Below are 18,022 nucleotides of genomic sequence, written 5' to 3'. Positions count from 1 at the left end.
TATTGGATTGTCGAGGATAACAGCACAGGATATGAATCTCGCTGGGCGGCGCAGTGTTTATAGAGCACTCAACTCACAATCAGAAGTTGCGAGTTCAAATTCACTTGGGAGTTGCAGTTTCACCGAGTTGGAGTTGGACTTGAGAAACATTTTCTGTTGCATTCATAATGACTGCCACTTTTAAGCCGATACAGATTGTCTTATCGGGAGACTGGCCCCTGCCAATGAAATGTTACAATAAGAATAAAGTGTTCATGAAAGTGGATGGACTGGTCCCCACCAGGGGAGTGTAGATGTTCTATCACAGGCTCATGACTCTCGACCAAGATGACTACCATTCAATGCTTGTCGACAGCTTTTTCCCTTTTGTTACAATTCCTGATAAAAATGTGTCAATGTCTCCACGGCCAATTCTTGTGACCGATTCTCGCCTTGACTTTGCGTGCGCAGCAGTGCCGCGAGCCATGGACGTGACGAGCCGATCGAGCGGCGGCGGGGACCCCAACGCCCTGCCCGAGGGCGTGTTGCCTACACCGGCGCGCATGGTCTACGTGTCCGAGAAGCATCCACGCATCACCCTGGAGGCCATCAGCGTGCTCCGGCGACACCGCAAGTTCTGCGATGTCGTGCTGGTGGTTCGTGCTCGCACACGCACGTTGCCACGACCACCGTCACCAATACCATCATCACACACCGTCGCCACCACCAATAGCTTTGTCACAAGCGCCACGAATGTCAACGTCACAAGCACCAGCGGGTTGTCGCAATTCCCAATACCACCTTCACAAGATTATATTCTCTTCCCGAATCTCTATAACATCATCACCTACACAACGGCCACAATTTGAACCACCACCAGCTTTAGAAACACAATATAGCTCTCGTAGCGAGTTGATGGCTTCACCCTGCTCTGCAGTGAATACAATCTCGTCATTGCCCCGTGCTCTTGAATGGAGGAATTTATAGTTGCATGAAAGGAGGATGTTGACATGATTCCATGGTATATTTGAGATTAGTAATATGGAAAAAATATGTAAGAATGTGTCTAATAAACACAGAGGATGGTGACCGACTGAAATTCGGCACAAACCGAATCAAGATTTTGCTCATGAGAGTTCCCAAAAGTTACAGCCTTGAGGTGTATTAGTTTTATTCATAGGGGTCAGCTACAAGGTCCAAATAGCTTTAAGTCTCATGCTAAATACTTCAAAATATATGATCTCCGATCAATGAATGAAGTAATTGGCTTCTTGTGAAGCATTATGCTGTAGTCAATAAAAAGCGGACAAAGCCTGCGTCTCTATTACCACTGTATATATTTATATATAAGATGGTAAACTTGCACCTTCCACCTTTTCATATTGTTTATAATCTTACAAAAGCAATGGCATCCTCGCCTCCCACAGACCCACCTCCCAGTAGAGGAGGCGCAGTGAGGGCATCGCACATTCACGCCCCACCAACCCGCGTCTGTCTTTGGCAGGTGGGCAGCCGCAAGATCAACGCGCACCGCGTGGTGCTGGCGGCGTGCTCCCCCTACTTCCACGCCATGTTCACGGGCGAGCTGGCCGAGTCACGGCAGGATGAGGTGTCCATCCGTGACGTCGACGAGACGGCCATGGAGCTGCTCGTTGACTTTGCCTACACGGCACAGGTGATGCCACCAGCCGTGCACGCAGTGTTGCTGCTCTAGCAGGCTGGGCCAGTAATGGACTCTCATCCACTTTAGGAGAGCAAAAGACGTGAACCTTCGTGTTGAGTGTTTAAGGCAGTTGTGTATGACCACATCAGCCAGGATGCGACTGATCTTATAGGATGTCAAAAGCAAAGCAGGGTTGTTGAGCCTGGATAGTGCTTGGATACACAGGGGATGGTGGAGGAGCTGCGGGGGTTAGGTGGAGGGGTAGAGTGTGAGGAGTATAATACAGGAATCCCACGCGATGCGTTACGGGGAAATGCTACTTTACTCAAAATGACTTAAAGTGAACTATCATTTTCTACAGACATAACGTTAAAACCAGGGTTTGCGTTCCTAGCCAAGATAAAAAAAAATAATTACTGTCAGAAAGTGTACCAAAATGCGTATGATTGTAAGCTGTAATTTTAACTAACAATAAATGCTAATAATTAGAATTTACCAGAGATAGTTGAAAAGCTTTCTCATCGAGGCCTCTTGTGGCGAGCGGCGGTGTGATGCAGACGAAGGGGCAGGACCAGCTGCCTCTTCTTCTTCTTCTGACGATGGAGCTGCTGCTGCTGCTGCTGCCACAGCTCTGCTCACCAGAGGAAGCTGGCTCTCGAAATATTGTATTATGTTGAATTTCTTTCACACCATATGTAGCCAACCGTGCTAATCAAATGTGTATATTCATTACAGCAGCATGCCATCACAGCTGGAAATGACATTTGTTTGGGGTTTACTTTGACTTGGCTAAGCCACACTGTGCTTAGAGAGCGTGACTCCCAATAACAAGTTTGTGAGTTCATATCCCTGTTGGAATTCTACTCGGATTACCTTGCCGCTGGGACCTATAAAATGAGTACCACTTTGTGTAAAGTCGGCAGTTGTTTGGCTCACCCCTGAAGCACAGGACAGCAGAATTTCTACAACAAACTAAGGTCCGTTAAACGAGATGAGAATCTCACCATTCTTGCATTTGAGCAGAACACCGCTTGCTTCTCATGCAGTCTGCGCTGCTGCGATCCACAGATCACGGTGGAGGAGTGCAACGTGCAGGCCCTGCTGCCGGCCGCCTGCCTGCTGCAGCTCGCCGAGATCCAGGACACCTGCTGCGAGTTCCTGAAGCGGCAGCTCGACCCCTCCAACTGCCTGGGAATCCGGGCCTTCGCCGATACGCACGCGTGCCGAGACCTGCAGCGCACCGCCGACAAGTTCACGCAGCACAACTTCCAGGAGGTGGCCCTCTGCAGACACACAAGCCAGAGCACGGCCCACAGCCAGAGCACAGCCCACAGCCAGAGCACACAGCCAGAGCACAGCACACAGCCAGAGCACAGCCAGAGCACAGCACACAGCCAGAGCACACAGCCAGGCCACCAAGTCAATGCAGATTCACTCTCACAGCGCATGTTTGGGCCAATTGTACTTTCGGGTGTCGTGTCACGAGGCCAAGTGTTTGTTGGTTTCTCTCGCAGAGCAGTGCTGCAAGCTCCCATGTTCGAGGACAGCCCGCAGAGGCGGGATATCACACAGCTACTTTTGTGGCTTACGATCTGCACCATAAAAAACTGCATTTTTACAACTCACTACACACAGCAGAACTAAGTGTAACGTTCTAGATTTGAAGTTTTCGTGACTGCAAGGATCCATACTTTTTGGTTTTTTCGGTAAAGTCACGTAGGTATAAAATAAAATAAATTAAAATGAAAACAACTAAATTAAATCACGACGTTTCGGGCGCAACACAAGCGTCCGTCTTCAGGTACCTGATTTAATTTAGTTATTTTCATTTTAATTTATTTTATTTTTTACCTACGTGACTTTACCGGAAAAAAAGTATAAATATAACGTCGTTGGGTTTTTGTGTGTGTAGTCATTGGTGACTGGGCTGAGACCATCAAATCACTGCACATTAAAACCCATTTTAATCACAGGCCTTAATTCAAAAGCCAGCATCTAAACGGTGCCACCTCAGTGCTCTTATCATCTGAGCCACATTAAAGGAAAATGCAAGCCAAAAGAGAGTTGTGTTTTTGTAAGCACCTAGCCTGTGTAGCCTGGGCAGTCCAACGCATCTTTGGTTATGATAGAGCTTTTAAAATTGACTTTCAGACGTGCTGCCAAAAAGCTCTAGTGATATCATTGCAGCACATTAATGTAACTGCATTGACTTGCTGCAATTATATCGCTAGTTCACGAGAGTACAAGACTTGAAGTAACTTTCAAGTATTTTGCTTGTGCGCAATTAAGTTTCAGACTCATCTCGGACAACCTGGAACACAGAGCCTAGGTGTGTGTCCACATCATGGGACCTCCTTTGCTAGTACCAAAATATGATAATAGGTTTTTCCACTTTTTTTCTGGCAACAAAACAGGTGTTAAGATGTTAAAACACCAAACTGAAACCTTTTAAGAGGAATCATGTCTGCATTAACCACAATGCTTGTGGTCAGAATGCAAACCAAAAATATTCTGATAATATATGCATTGTCCTTGAAACTGATTGGTCCACACCAGAGACAGCTTTCTTTTGAGCCTCGTCTCAAACGGTGTTAGACCAGAGGACGCCTTTTTGACCAGAGGACAATGCATATGTTATCAGAGTTAGTTTTTTGTTTGCATTCTGACCACAAGCATTGTGGTTAATGCAGACATGATTCCTTGTAAAAGGTTTCAGTTTGGTATTTTAACATCTTAACACCTGTTATTGGTTCTTTCGGTAAAGTCACGTACATGATGATTGCTTGTGTTGCAATCGAAACGTCGTGATAATTTTATTGTTTTATTTTTGATATTTTATTATTTCCCTTCTACGTGACTTTACCAAAAGAACCAATAATATGAATCCCTGCAGTCACGAAAGCTTTAAATCGAAATCTTAACACCTGTTTTGTTGCGAGAAAAAAGGGGAAAAACCTATTATCATAGAAGTGTGTCTATAAGAGGCTCTGTTTTATTTGGCTGTGGATTCCTTTAAAAATATATTTCTGCCACTTTCATTGTGACGTGCAAAAGAGATTGCCGTTCACTTTCATTGTATTGGTAGCTAATTGTGTTGATTTTGTATGTATGTAGTTATGTTTACGTGGGCAGTTGAGGGTACTTGTAATGCAATTATGTGTGTGTTGCAAGTAGTGTGTGTGTGGCTATCAAGGCACGATACTAATCTCCACAAAGGGTAATGAATCCACCAAGAATTTAAGTTTTCTGTGCAATAAACAATTTCAACTCGCAATGTGCCGCACAGTATCCGCTCACTCTCGAAGACAGGAGAGAGCATGACTCGGAGGTGTGAGGAGGAACTAATGTCTGTGCTCCTCTATATATGAAGGTGCTTTTAGCCAATTAATGTTGCCGATATATGTGAGAGGAAACCGGAGCACCTGGAGAAAGCCTACACGTGCGAGGCGACAATACTATCCCATACAGAGGGAACGGATCGAGTCCACATTTTTGCTTTACCGCTTTATCCTGGTGGTAAAGCCACGGGAATGAAGTTGTTGTGACATTTGTGTGATCTGCCACCCCTCGACTCCACGGCGCTGGATTCCAGTCGTGTACCACCACCACCCAGCCATCAAGAGGTGCTCCATATTAACACTGTGCTCAGTAATCCAGGCTGACATGAAGCGGGGCATCTGTTGCTTTCGCAGGTAATGGAGAGTGAAGAGTTCATGCTGCTTCCTGCCAACCAGCTCATCGACATCATATCCACCGATGAGCTAAACGTGCGCAGCGAGGAGCAGGTGTACAGCGCCGTCATCGCCTGGGTCAAATACAACATCCAGGAGCGCCGGCCACAGCTACCCCAGGTGCCTGCCTGTGTGCGCGCTTGCGTAACCGCTGATCGGCGGTTGTGTCCTTCCTAGGCCTCCGCTAGGTACGTGGACGCCCCTAATGTCAAGCCACTGCAGGTTGAGAGCCTCCCCATGCTGTGTATTTCGTGGAGGTTACACGACCAGATTTTGCCACGCTCGTCAGTACGGGTTAGTTCAGGTGGAGGCGAGATGTTTGACCATCATTAGACCTCCTTGGCCAGTGCCAAGATATAATAATAGGGTTTTTCCATTTTTTTCTGGCAACAAAACTGAAACCTTTTTTACAAGGAATCATGTCTGCATTAACCACAATACTTGCGGTCAGAATGCAAACAAAACACACTGATAATGTATGCATTGTCCTTGAAACTGATTGGTCCACACCAGAGACGGCTTTCTTTTGAGCCTCGCCTCAATTGGTGAGTGTTGCCAGAAAAAAGGGGAAAATCCTATTATTAGATGTGTTACCAGTTTAGCACAACAGTTGATCTTGCTGCACTGCCATCTGCTGGTATCATAGCACATTATCACCCGATAACAATCTGTTCTACGTAGCTTGGTCGTCCCTCAATCAATCAAATAATCACTTCTTCCTGAAACTAAATTTGATGCTTTTATTGTGAGCGTAAGAACCTGTTTTGAAATCAATTATTTAGTTCATCCCCACCTAGTAGAGCGGGGAGCTCATGCTTGACAACATAAAAGCACACACAGTAGAGGTAACTATATCGCTCCTCTTGCTGATCGTAATAGGATACAGTGGCTGCACGACGACAAAACTGCCCCCCTCGCGTATGAATGCACAACTTCCACCACTGGCTTAGGGCCGCCCACATTGATGAGCACCAGCCAAATCTCGTGTGTGCTTTAATAGTGTCATTAACCAGGTGACATCTTCTGTAGCCCCCCCCCCGCCCGCTCCCAGCGCCAGCATTGTGTCTCACCAGCCGTGTCTCAACAGAAGTCCCCCCCCCTACTCCACAATCCCTGCCCCCTGCATCTCTCCTCCCTCTTTACCTTATATAATCACTTGTCACAAACAGCTGTCTTTGCCCACTACAGTAATGTTTGTTTCTTACTGTGGTTGTCCCACCTGATGACGGAAGCTTGTGTTGCTTCCGAAACGTGGTGATTTAATTTGGTTATTTCTATTTTTTATTTTTATTCTTACATTTTATTTTAATGTTTCACCTACGTAACTTTACCGAAAGAACCAATGAGTATAGTGGCAACAGTGTGTGACTATTCGTCTTGTTGAAAATGTATTACAGTCTAGATAGCAGTGGAATAGTATTCTGAAAACGCACTGACGCAATCGCATCATCCCAGCCCGAATTCCTTGCCACACACACGGGGCGCATGGTTCTTGATTATATCCCCTCTCCTCTAGGTTAACTCGACCTAAAATGAGTATCCAGTGTTTGTGTTATCACTACTTGGGTAGCAAAGGTGTATGTGTGATGCCAAACAAAAAAGCTCCGCACATGTGTCTAAGCAGCCGGTTTGTCTATAGGAAGGCCTGTGTCTTGTTTGTGTATGGGTGTATCAATCTGGACAAAGTCCCGTCTGTGGATCTCTCTCGCAGGCAATGATTCAATCCAATTAAACCATACAATGTATATCTGTATAGCATCTAAATGCAGCTGCATCTCAAGATGCCGTACTTTTGTTATTGCCGTATAAGGTTAAGCGAGGGATCTTCTTCTCCGTGTGTGTGTGCGTTAGTGTAACGGTTATCACGCTAGGCCTCCCCTAGGTCGACTCGGCCTCAAACGAGTACCTGGTGCGGTTTGTAAACATCACCACTGCGGAGGCAAAGGTGCCGGGTGTCGTGTTGGCCACCCACCCCCTTGTGTGTCGTGCCGGTCTTCATAGGGGCTCGCGAACAGCACTTGCTCAATGAAAAATAAGAATAGGTTCTACCCTTTCTGGCAATAAAACAGGAGGTGTTAGGATGTTCAAACACCAAATACTGGTAAAGAAGGTCCCATGATAGCACTTGCTCTAACAGTCTGTTAAAGGCTATACGGGGGATCTTTGTCTTTGTGTAGGTGCTGCAACACGTCCGTCTGCCCCTGCTCACACCCAAGTTCCTGGTGGGCACAGTGGGGACGGACCTTCTGGTGAAGAGTGACGAGGCATGCAGGTAGCCGGCCACGCTGTCACGAGTGGTGGTGCGTGTTTTCCGTGAAACCCACGGGAGGCTGCCATGCCAATTTCCGCGTCGTCGGCTGAACAGGATTCGCAGAAAATCACGAATGTTGGGATACATTTTACGTGAACATCAAAACCTTCACCTTGGCAGGAAGGTGATGTATTGTTTCCGTGGTCACTGCCGTGACTTATTTTGTGACATTTTCCGCAAGTCAGAATCTTTGATCAAGTGAGCAATGGGGCTTGAGCTCACCTCGTTTGAAGGCAGAGCCAGTAGTCGGGATATCACATTCGGAATCAGAATCTTTATTTAGACTGGAGGAATCCGATGAGCTTTGACGCTCTTTTTAACAGACGTCCAGTTTGGGTCGGTCTATTGTACACGCCAGTCTCTACATCGGATCACCACTGTGGACATGCCACAAACGGTACGTGCTGTATCCATGGTGGAGGAAAGATAGGCTGAGTGGACCCCGGAATTTGATGTAATACTTGAATATCCTTTAATTACACCTACACAATGGTACTACTCAAAATAACTAGGCGAGTCAGGAACGCAGATGCATAAATTTGACACTCCTGCGAACATGTACACTCACAATGATACCGTTAATTAAATATAATCACAGGTTTGTTTTCCTGCTACTGACAAGAAGGATCTACGTTTTTTCTGAGCAAAGAAGGCAAGCGAGCTTGAACGATGAAATGAAAAAAATAACTTATAATTTCAACAAAAATCAACTACACATTCCACCCACTTCTATTATAATTCTGGCCAACCAATCCCCCAGCTTGGATAGACCAGTGTGAAGGCATGACTACAGACTTCTTCGGGCTCATACTCTTCTTAGTCGCAGCTCAGCCCTGGCTTCACATGGCGGCTCAGTTCAGGCGTGTGCTGCCGAGTAGCTTCCAGAGACGCATTAGCAGCTCGTCATCCATGGCTTGGCGCAGGAGGAAATCTTGAGCATGGCTGGGATCGTGCTCATAGGCCAGCTAAAATTAAGCACATGAATTTGAGCCATGGCCTACTTGAACCAGAGCCAAGTCTGGGCTGAGCCTTGACTAGCAATATGGGACTTTTACAGTGTTAATTATGGCTCCGTTTGACATTAGAAGATTGTGGTGACCCACACGAATCATAACAAAGGTACAGGAATCCCCCACGATAAGTTTCCGCATTGTGCATTGTTTTGCATATACGTTTCTGATTAATACTCTTATATAAGCACGCAACTTTATCTGTGATGAACGCTGCACTTTTCATCGTTTTCATGCAGGGGGCGCTGCAAACCTACGTGCCCCCTGCATGAACGACTGAGGCGCAGGGACAGACGTTCGATTACATTGGAATCGATCTGCAGATGGCGGTCTTCTCGCACGGCCAGCAGCTCTATATCGCCTTAACTCGATCCCGCAACCCCAAACAGGTGAAAGTCCGCATCGAACCGAACCCCCAGCAAGGCCATCTACTTAACGGCGAGAGAAAATTCACACGAAATGTCGTTTTCAATGAAGTCTTCCAGATGTAAAATGATATAAGCTTTTCATGAAGAAATAAAATTATCTAATTCTAAACAATTCAAAGATGTTTAATTTAAAAACTTCAAAACGGAGCATCGGGTGCTTGCGTGAATGCGTCGTTCGTGTTAAAAAAATATTGTGACTTTCCTGGCCGAAGGCCGTAAATGGTTGTGAGGTGCGCCACAGGCGCCCCAAACAAGCCCAAGTGTCATGTTTGTCTTGTGCTTTCTGGAAAAAAAATGCATATTAGTTCTTGCGCAATTGCCTTCCTTGTTTAATAATTGTGCAAATTTTCTTTGCACGATTTTTAAAAGGAATGTATATGCATAACACGAATGCACGAGGGAGAAAGCGGACTTTTGCGATGTAATACCGAACTGTACACGCATAGCACGTACCACCAGAACTGTACACGCATAGCACGTACCACCAGGAATCGCCAAGAGGCCTCGATCAGCAAGCTCTTAAACCATCTCTGGTATTAAGTTTTTTGTATTATTTGTATTCTTATTTAAAGCGTATGTTCACTTATAATCATATGCTTTTTTGTACACTTCATGACATTTAGTCGCGCATTTTCGAGAAATGTCGGCTAGCAACGCAACCCCTGATTTTAACATTATGTTTATGGGAACTTAGAGCTCGCTTTAAGTACTTTTGAGTTAAGTAGCATTTCCCAGGAACGCATCCCTTATGTATCGTGGGGGATTCTTGTATTATGCTCCTCCCCCTTCACCATCCCCCGTTTTTTTATGCTGTGCGCTCGCTGCGTGCATTAATGTTTTGTTGTTTTTCTCTGTTCGTCGCTCAAGAGACCTCGTGGATGAAGCCAAGAACTATTTGCTTCTGCCCCAAGAAAGACCACTCATGCAGGGCCCCCGCACGAAACCCCGCAAGCCCATCCGCTGCGGGGAAGTGCTCTTCGCAGGTGAGCTGTGATGGGATGTGCGCAGGTGCGGGAGGTCGTGGGTTCGATCCCGACCATGATGCCTGCTGTATATTCAGAGTTTGCATGTGTCTCTCCCCCCGTGGTGGCGTCGATTTTTTTTCAGGTCCTCCAGTTTTTCCCCTGCACATGTGTTTGGAATATTTGGCTGCTATAAATTTCCACATGATTAGCCACTTTGAGCTATAATTTGTGGCCAGGTCGCTTCTGAAAAAGACCTATACAGCTTCGTGGGCCTTAGCAGGTAAAATTTTAATCGTTTGTTTAGTTTAATAGGTGTTTACTAACAGAAATGACCTCAACGATCTGTTAAGGCTACAAGGGGATCTTTTCTCCCTGTCCATCACCGTGCAGTGGGTGGCTGGTGCAGCGGCGACGCCATCTCCAGCGTGGAGCGCTACGACCCGCAGACCAACGAGTGGCGCATGGTGGCCTCCATGAGTAAGCGGCGCTGCGGCGTGGGGGTGGCCGTGCTCGATGACCTCCTCTATGCCGTGGGCGGTTACGATGGATCCTCCTACCTCAACAGTGTGGAGCGGTGCGTGCGAACGAGCGAGTCGGCGGGGCGATTGAGGGACGTATGAGCGAGTGCCTCTGTGGGGAGCGGTGGCGGTTAGCGGGCCGCGCTACGAACCCGGTGACCTGAGTTCGTTTCCCGCTCACGGCCAACACCAGTGATGATTATCTGGACCGGTTCTGGGCGTCCCCTAGGTATACTCAGGCTCAAATGAGTATGTTGTGTGTAAACATCGCCACTCGGTAGACAAAGGCGGCCAGGCGTGGTGCTGGCCACCCACCCCCTTGTGTGCCGTGCCGACCTTCATAGGTACTCGCTAGGAGCGCTTGCCCCAACAGTCTGTTAAGGCCATACTGGGGATGTTTGGTGGATGAGTGAGTGCTTGAGGGATGTACGTGCGAGTGCCATGGTGAGTGGTGTATGATCGTAAGGCGTGGACCCCTCAGGGCGTGGAGGTATCCATGAGACGCCGGCAGGCGATCTTATCCTGCGAACGCAGTCACGCCGAGTAAAGGTTGCTTCACGAGTTTGTGAGTAGCTGAGTGCTGCTGCGTGCGAGTGAGTGCTGCTGTGAATGAGTGGATGGTGTATGATTGACAGTGTACTGCTGTGTGAGTGCTGCTTTACTTATGAGTGATTGTGTGCTGCTGTGTATGTGAAGGCTGACCCACAGCACTCGTGTACAGACCTGAAATAGTGAACTGCTGCTTTTGATTGTGATGTTTGCTCAAGTTTTGCCATTGGTCTACATGTGCGATGCACATCAAACACAGACTTGGCCACGAGCATGCATCATACATCTATTCCACACACCTCCACCTGCTCCTCTTCTCACCTGAGCTTGCACTTGTGCATACTAATCCATGCATGCACATGTGCACGGGCATTTCCACAATTTCGACGATTCCGGACGTACATTTCAGACACTTTAAAGATGCGGATAATTATTAATATAAATCATTCAGTGGCTTTTCACTTGGCCGTAAGTTAACAAAAGGATTTTAAACTGTATTCTATGTGAAACTGGAAGCCAGTGCAGGGAAGAAGAAGAAGGGGTTCTGGTTAACACCCCAGCAGCCGCATTCTGAACAAGCTGCAAATAGACCATCACCTTCTTAGCCACGCCAGCGAGTAAGACGAGCTGTCGCCTATACGAGATGAGATGGAGGCTCGGAGCAGATTCTCTGCTTCTGAAGCAGAAATAAGGGATCGGATACGGGAGATATTCTGAAGATGGAAAAACGAAGTCTTTGTGATCTTTTTATACTGATGTTCTTATAATACTGATGGCTTAATGAAGTATTATTTTTATTTAGGAAATAATGTTTACCACCTGTTTTATTATATTAGCGCTATTACCAGTACCCCAATAAGGCCCTCGTATATTGCTTGGATGAAATAAGTATATACAATGGTATAATGACCCCTATTAGCGCCGAGTTCGTTTGCGCTCACTTCTCCAGGAACGCATCTTGAGCGCTAAGCAAATGCTGCCTGTCCATGCATTTAGTTGCACGTGTGTCAAACCGTTAACTTATTTAATAAATATGCATTTTGTCCCGATAAATATATGTAACTAGCTTCAATACGAGGCCCCATATGTATGGTCAGGATGATATTTTTTTATTTAGTTAGTAAAAAAGATTAAAGTTCAGCCCTGCAGTCGCTTGCGAATGTGACCGCTGGTACAAGGGCCTCGCCAAGAGGGTGCGGCGCTAGAAGAGCCCCCCTCTCTGAATTCGGGTAATTAGGGGGTTGGTAGTCTTCCCCTGCTGGTGAGACGTCTTGGAATCGGTGGGCCGAACACCCACGCTGTTTTCCGTCCCGCACGCGACTTGCCGATCGACTTTACCCGGTGAAACCTGACGGTGTGCTCGTCTAATCGGTGGAGCTGCTCTCGCTCAGCTACGACCCCAAGACGAACCAGTGGAGCAGCGACGTGGCGCCCATCAGCACGTGCCGCTCCTGCGTCGGCGTGGCTGTGCTCGCCGGATTCCTGTACGCCGTCGGCGGGAAGGACGGAGTGAACTGCCTAAATATTGTCGAGAGGTGCGTACTCGTGCATGCGTGCGCATGCGTGTGTTTGTGGAGCGGTTCACGCGCCCGCTGCGTTAAGATCCCGGCGACCCGAGTACTATTCCCGAGGTCGACAGAGACTCAAACGAGTAGCTGGAGAGATGTGTGAATATCACCACTCGGGAGACAAAGGCGGCCGAGTGTGGTGCCGGCCACCCACTCCCTCGTGTGCCGTGCAGACTTTCATAGGTGCTAACACTGGTCAACACACTTTTTCTGGCGTAAGGTATTCCAACGGTTTTAAGGTAATTTTGGGGTGCTGATTCCAAATCTGTTTTTGTCTATCACATGAGGTTTTTGAGATATCAAATATTGCATTTTCAATCAAAACTGCAGAAGAAAAATATTAAATAAATGTGGATAGCTACATAAAATGATATATAAACACACTATCCTAAACATACAGCACCGTATTTTAACACTAAAGCAGTCACTGACTCGCAACAACTTGCAATCATAAGTAACAGAGTTGATTTCGGGTAAAATCAATGAAAATGGGGTTCGCCGATAGCATCAAATGAGATGTGAGAGAGAAAATCAGAGATCAGATTTGGAATCCGCACCCTGAAATTAGTCTAGAACAGCTGCAAAAGTCCAGGCCAGAATTTTTTTTATTTTTGTTGACCAGTGTAATCGCTAACGGCACTTGCCCCAACAGTCTGATGAGACTATATGGGGCAGATGTTTGTGTGCGTTGATCTGATCTCCCCCTGTGCGTGTGTAAATCTCTGTATGTGCACTCATCATTAGATATGACCCCAAGGAGAACAAGTGGAGCCGGGTAGCATCTATGAGCACGCGGAGACTCGGGATGGCTGTGGCTGTCCTCGGGGGACACCTGTATGCAGTCGGGGGCTTTGACGGGACATCGCCTCTCGACACTGGTCTCTCTCTCGTGCCCATCTGGCTCACACAGCCAATGCTGAGTGTTCCTGTGTGTGTGTGCATGCTGCATGTTGTGTGGGGAGCGGTAGCTTAGCGGTCGACTCGGCCTCAAATGAGTACCTGGTGTGGTGTGTCAACATCGCCACTGGAGAGACAAAGGCGGCCGGGCGTGGCGCTGTCCACCCACCGCAGAGTAAAACCCACATGACCACGGAGGGAGAGATGTGAAAACTCCAAAATATACAGGCGTCAGGGTTGGGTTCGATTCCACGACCTCCTGTGTACCAGGCGAGGTAGTTAACATCTTGCCACCGTGGTGCCATAAGTGCACCTCCACTGTAAATATAAATATGGAGTGAAAACATTTGACAAATGACAAATAGTTGGCCATTTCTGTAGGGTGTAGAATGTTCACCTTTGGCCCAGGGACTGCCAATGGTGATGAGCACCACCCAATGCTCACTTGAGCATTGGCTATCCTCTGTGGCTTTTGGGTCAAGGTCAGTGCCGTGCCACAAACACCACGAAAGTTGGGAAAAAACTGAAAAAGCAAACATTTCACTGGTGAGATGGAGCATGGGGTTTGAATGGGGGGAGCACTTGCCCACCAAACACTGCCACATCTAGCCAATCAGCTACTAGCACGAGCCCCCTTCCCACGAATCCTACCCCACTTCACCAGGGCCACATCTGGCTCTTTGCACGCTTTTTCAGTTGTTGGTGTTCATCGTTTCCTTTGGTGTCGCCCCATCCAAGAGCCCGTGAAGGTACATTACGCATGGCCGTGTGTGTGTGTGCAAACAGTGGAGCGATACAGCCCCGCCGATAACCGGTGGGCGCCGGTGCCGCCAATGGGCACTAGGCGCGAGTACCCGGGCTGCGCTGTTTACCAGGACTGCCTGTACGCGGTGGGTGGACGCGACGACACCACCGAGCTGAGCTCGGCGGAGCGCTACTGCCCCCGCGAAAACACGTGGAGCCCGATCGCCGCCATGAACACGCGTCGGAACGCAGTACGTTCCATCCATCTGTGCCGCCGAACGAACGTCGTGTCCCTCCGTCCTTCTGCTTGTCTGCCCCTCCACGAGTACCTGGTGTGGTGTGTAAACATCACCACTAGGGAGACAAAGGCGGCCGGGCGTGGTGCTGGCCACCCACCCCCTTCGTGTGCTCTGTTGGCCTTTATAGCTGCTACCAGCATTTGCCCCAGAAGTCTATTTAGGCTATCGGGAATCGTTGTCTCTTGTCCATATATTCATCCATCCCTGTGTCCATGTGTCCCTCCCTCTGTCTCGCTATCCATACATTTGCCTTTCCGTCCAATTGCTCGTACGTTACAACAGAATAATGATTAATTCTTGTAGCAGATTCCAATAAATGTTTTTTAATGCACTTGTAGTATTAACCACTGGCCACAGCCCTAGAAACATGAGCCTCTGTTTTCTTACAATCTTAAAAACTACAGCTTTGCACACAGTATGCTGTAGAGCACAGTTAACTTCCAGGCAAGCTGCCAATTTTAAATTGAGCAGCGCATAACACCTATTTCCTTATACATTTATTATTGGTGCAAACACAACTTGGGACGTGTTCTTCACTCCGAGCTGCTGTATATCGAACATTCAGTGTCAAAGCAGCTAATGCTGCAGGTGTGTGCAACAATATTGCTGTGCTCAAAGGAGATTGTGGTGATGATAATGACGATGATGACGTTGGGTGCAGGTGGGCCTAGCCGTGGTGAATGGACAGCTCATGGCCGTCGGAGGGTTTCATAGAGCCACCTACCTCAAAACCATCGAGGTGTACGACGCAGAGGCCAACACGTGGAGGTAGGCTTGGCACAGGGGGCCTGCGTGGGTAGTTGGTAGTTCTGGTGGTGGTGGTGATCCTGGTGGTGTTGTTTCTGTAACGCTGGCTGTGGTGATGAGTATGGTGGTGCTAATGAGATCTGTTCTGATTCTCTTGTATGATTGTACATGTGTACGTTGAGCTTCTTTCGCACCGTACGTAGCCAACCGTGCTCATTGGAGGTGCGGCAGAAGGACAAGCTAAACATAAAAAGCAGTTCTAAAGAGATGAGTTTTCAATCTGGGTTTAAACGTTTATAACTCCAGTGGCTTCCTAATATCGGAAGGAAGACGTTCCAGACGGCAGCAGAAGCGCATCTGAAAGTGCGCGACGTGGTGACCACCGCCTTTGCTGGATGGCTATCGTGACGTTGCCTTTGGCCAAATCACATGGAAAGTGCCCGATTTAATCCGATCTTGGAAGCTGAGCAAGTATGAGACTGGATAGTGCTTGAATGGGTGACCACTCTGCATAGTAGGTGATCACCCATTTGCAGTGGGCAGCAGAGGGCAGTGCAGCACAATCCCTTGTTGTACTGTATTATATGCTCCCATGTCTCTTCTACCTGCCGTCAACCCACACTGACCAACTCGGTGAAGTCTGGTAAAATGGCCCTTGTGCAGAGGCTTTCATCCAGCAGTGGATTTTACAAAAGGGCTGTACGTGAATAAGTGTGATCCTGAAGGCATTGATGATGTTGCTAAAGGTAGCGTTGCTCGTACGGGTGTTGATTATCGCGGGTGTTGTGATGACGGTGGTGCTAATCCTGGCGAGGTTAACGACAGCCTTGATGCTCACGGTGGTGATGCTGGTGTTGCGTTTCAGGTTGTGTGGAGCCATGAACTACCGCCGCTTTGGATTAGGGGTTGGAGTGGTTAAAATGACGCAGTGTGAATCGCACATTTGGTAGCAGAAGACGCAGCGCGCTCCGTGTCCGCGTGCAGTCTACGTGCTCCGTTGAAACACGCACGAACACATGCGCACACAGGCACAGGCACGCTTTTCTTTAATAAGTGCACATCGATACTTTTTGAAAGGGAGTCCAGGACCTATACTGGTGAAGTACCGTTGATGACGCTTGGACACCGTTGTAAGGCACACGTGTTTATTCGTACAAGTAGTCACACTGCGGACATACAATACTAGAGGGGTGTATCGGCCCCCTCACCCGGATAGCTGGGAATACTCTACTAGCTACCCCTGACACTACCTCCTGGTCCTCCACTAATGGGCTAGGGGAGGCTATCTGGCCCGACACTGGTCAGTCGGGCTACGGTACCCGGAGTCCCAGAGTACTAACTCTGGTTCACGGGACCACGCCACTGGCTCGGTCCTGCGCGGCCCTGACAAGGGCGGCGTCCCAGGGGAGTCCAGGGCTCTAGCTAGTCGATCTTCTGTCTTCCCTCCTTTTACTCTAAAAACTCCACCCCGAGCTCTCCGGCTCATCCCCATTTATACCCCCCGGAGGATCACAACCCCCCGGGCAGCCCCCCAGGCCGCCCGGTGCGGACGTCGTTGCGGGCACCTCCCCGTGTACTCACGGAGCCCCGCCCACTGTGTTTGTTACCCGTGTGATCCTATGCATACAGCCCTACACATACAGCCCCTCTGTAACAGCCCTACATCACCCCCCCCCTGTACAGCTCGCAGCCGTCCCGGCTGCAACAAATTCAATAAAGGTTTATTAACCCCTTGACCTCCGCGTGTGCCTCAAAAAAACAATTTTTAACCATAACGTGACGAGAACAACAACAAGAACCAACAAACCCCGAATGGAAAATAACCCGACGCACCCCCCCTGAATAAATACGAATTCCGTAAGAGCAACGTATATACAATTAGCAAGGAACCCCCAGCACACACACAACACAACACAATGTGGCAGGAGCACCCCACCGACGCAGCGCACAGCAACCATACACGTGAAAAATAAAAAATAAAATTTCTTTTTAATGCTTCACAAGAGTCTGCGCATTTTTGCGCGCGTCCTTGCCGCAGGCCCGTCACACGGGGCAACCCCGGATGGCGGACCATCCGGTGGCAGCTGTCCATTTTGAAGTGAGTCCGTGCTTGACGTCGCGAGACCCTCGGCATCCCCCGTAGGGGTGGTTGGGCGTGAGCCCGTCATTCCCGGTGCACCTGTGGGCGGGACAGCCGGCAACACGTCAGGCGAGAGCAGCAGAGACGGACCCTTTGAGTCGGCCGACCCCCCACATGTTTGGCCACGCGTGTGTGGAGTGGGGCCTCGCACCGCAACGAATGGTTTCAGTCTCGAGGGGTGCACAAACCACCGGCGCTTCCCCCATTTGATGCGAACGCACTGAGGCCGCAAAACCTCGACCACCTCGACAGGGCCGCGCCACGGCCGCACCAGTTTAGAGGATGTCGCGAGTGGTACCTGGGGCAGTGCAGCCATGCCCTGTCCCCCGGCTTCCACTGTAGCACGCGCGCGCGACCCAGTCTGAGGCGCTCATTCGCTTTCTGACGCCGGTCGGAATTTAGCATGGCAGCATCCCGTGCCTCAGTCAATTTTGCAAGGTTGAATTTAACATGGTCGACCAATTTAGTTTTAC

The 18,022-nt window shown here is 48.6% G+C and overlaps 1 protein-coding gene across 1 annotated transcript; it reads left to right on the top strand.

The window, feature by feature from the left end:
* The first annotated feature begins 464 nt into the window (after positions 1-464).
* On the top strand, positions 465-16,359 carry LOC121852300 (kelch-like protein 20). The gene is made up of 12 exons (XM_042346399.1): positions 465-635; positions 1,484-1,654; positions 2,711-2,917; positions 5,335-5,493; positions 7,551-7,645; positions 9,990-10,105; positions 10,478-10,661; positions 12,546-12,689; positions 13,467-13,600; positions 14,406-14,614; positions 15,324-15,430; positions 16,275-16,359. The coding sequence occupies exons 1-12, from the start codon at positions 465-467 to the stop codon at positions 16,357-16,359; spliced, it is 1,782 nt and encodes a 593-aa protein (XP_042202333.1).
* The last annotated feature ends 1,663 nt before the right edge of the window (positions 16,360-18,022 follow it).

The sequence above is a fragment of the Callorhinchus milii genome, unplaced genomic scaffold, assembly GCF_018977255.1.
Source record: "Callorhinchus milii isolate IMCB2004 unplaced genomic scaffold, IMCB_Cmil_1.0 Scaffold709, whole genome shotgun sequence".
Classification (NCBI taxonomy): Eukaryota; Metazoa; Chordata; class Chondrichthyes; order Chimaeriformes; family Callorhinchidae; genus Callorhinchus; species Callorhinchus milii.
The sequence above is the reverse complement of the archived record's forward strand: the minus strand, read 5'-3'. Positions and strand labels throughout refer to the sequence as shown.

What these genes read in the sequence shown, in the direction of transcription:
- LOC121852300 (XM_042346399.1), top strand. Translation starts at nt 465, where the DNA reads ATGGACGTGACGAGCCGATCGAGCGGCGGCGGGGACCCCAACGCCCTG. An exon ending in CGGGGAAGTGCTCTTCGCAG is followed by an intron (nt 10,106 to 10,477) that starts GTGAGCTGTGAT and finishes ATCACCGTGCAG; the next exon opens with TGGGTGGCTGGTGCAGCGGC. An exon ending in TGAACACGCGTCGGAACGCA is followed by an intron (nt 14,615 to 15,323) that starts GTACGTTCCATC and finishes CGTTGGGTGCAG; the next exon opens with GTGGGCCTAGCCGTGGTGAA.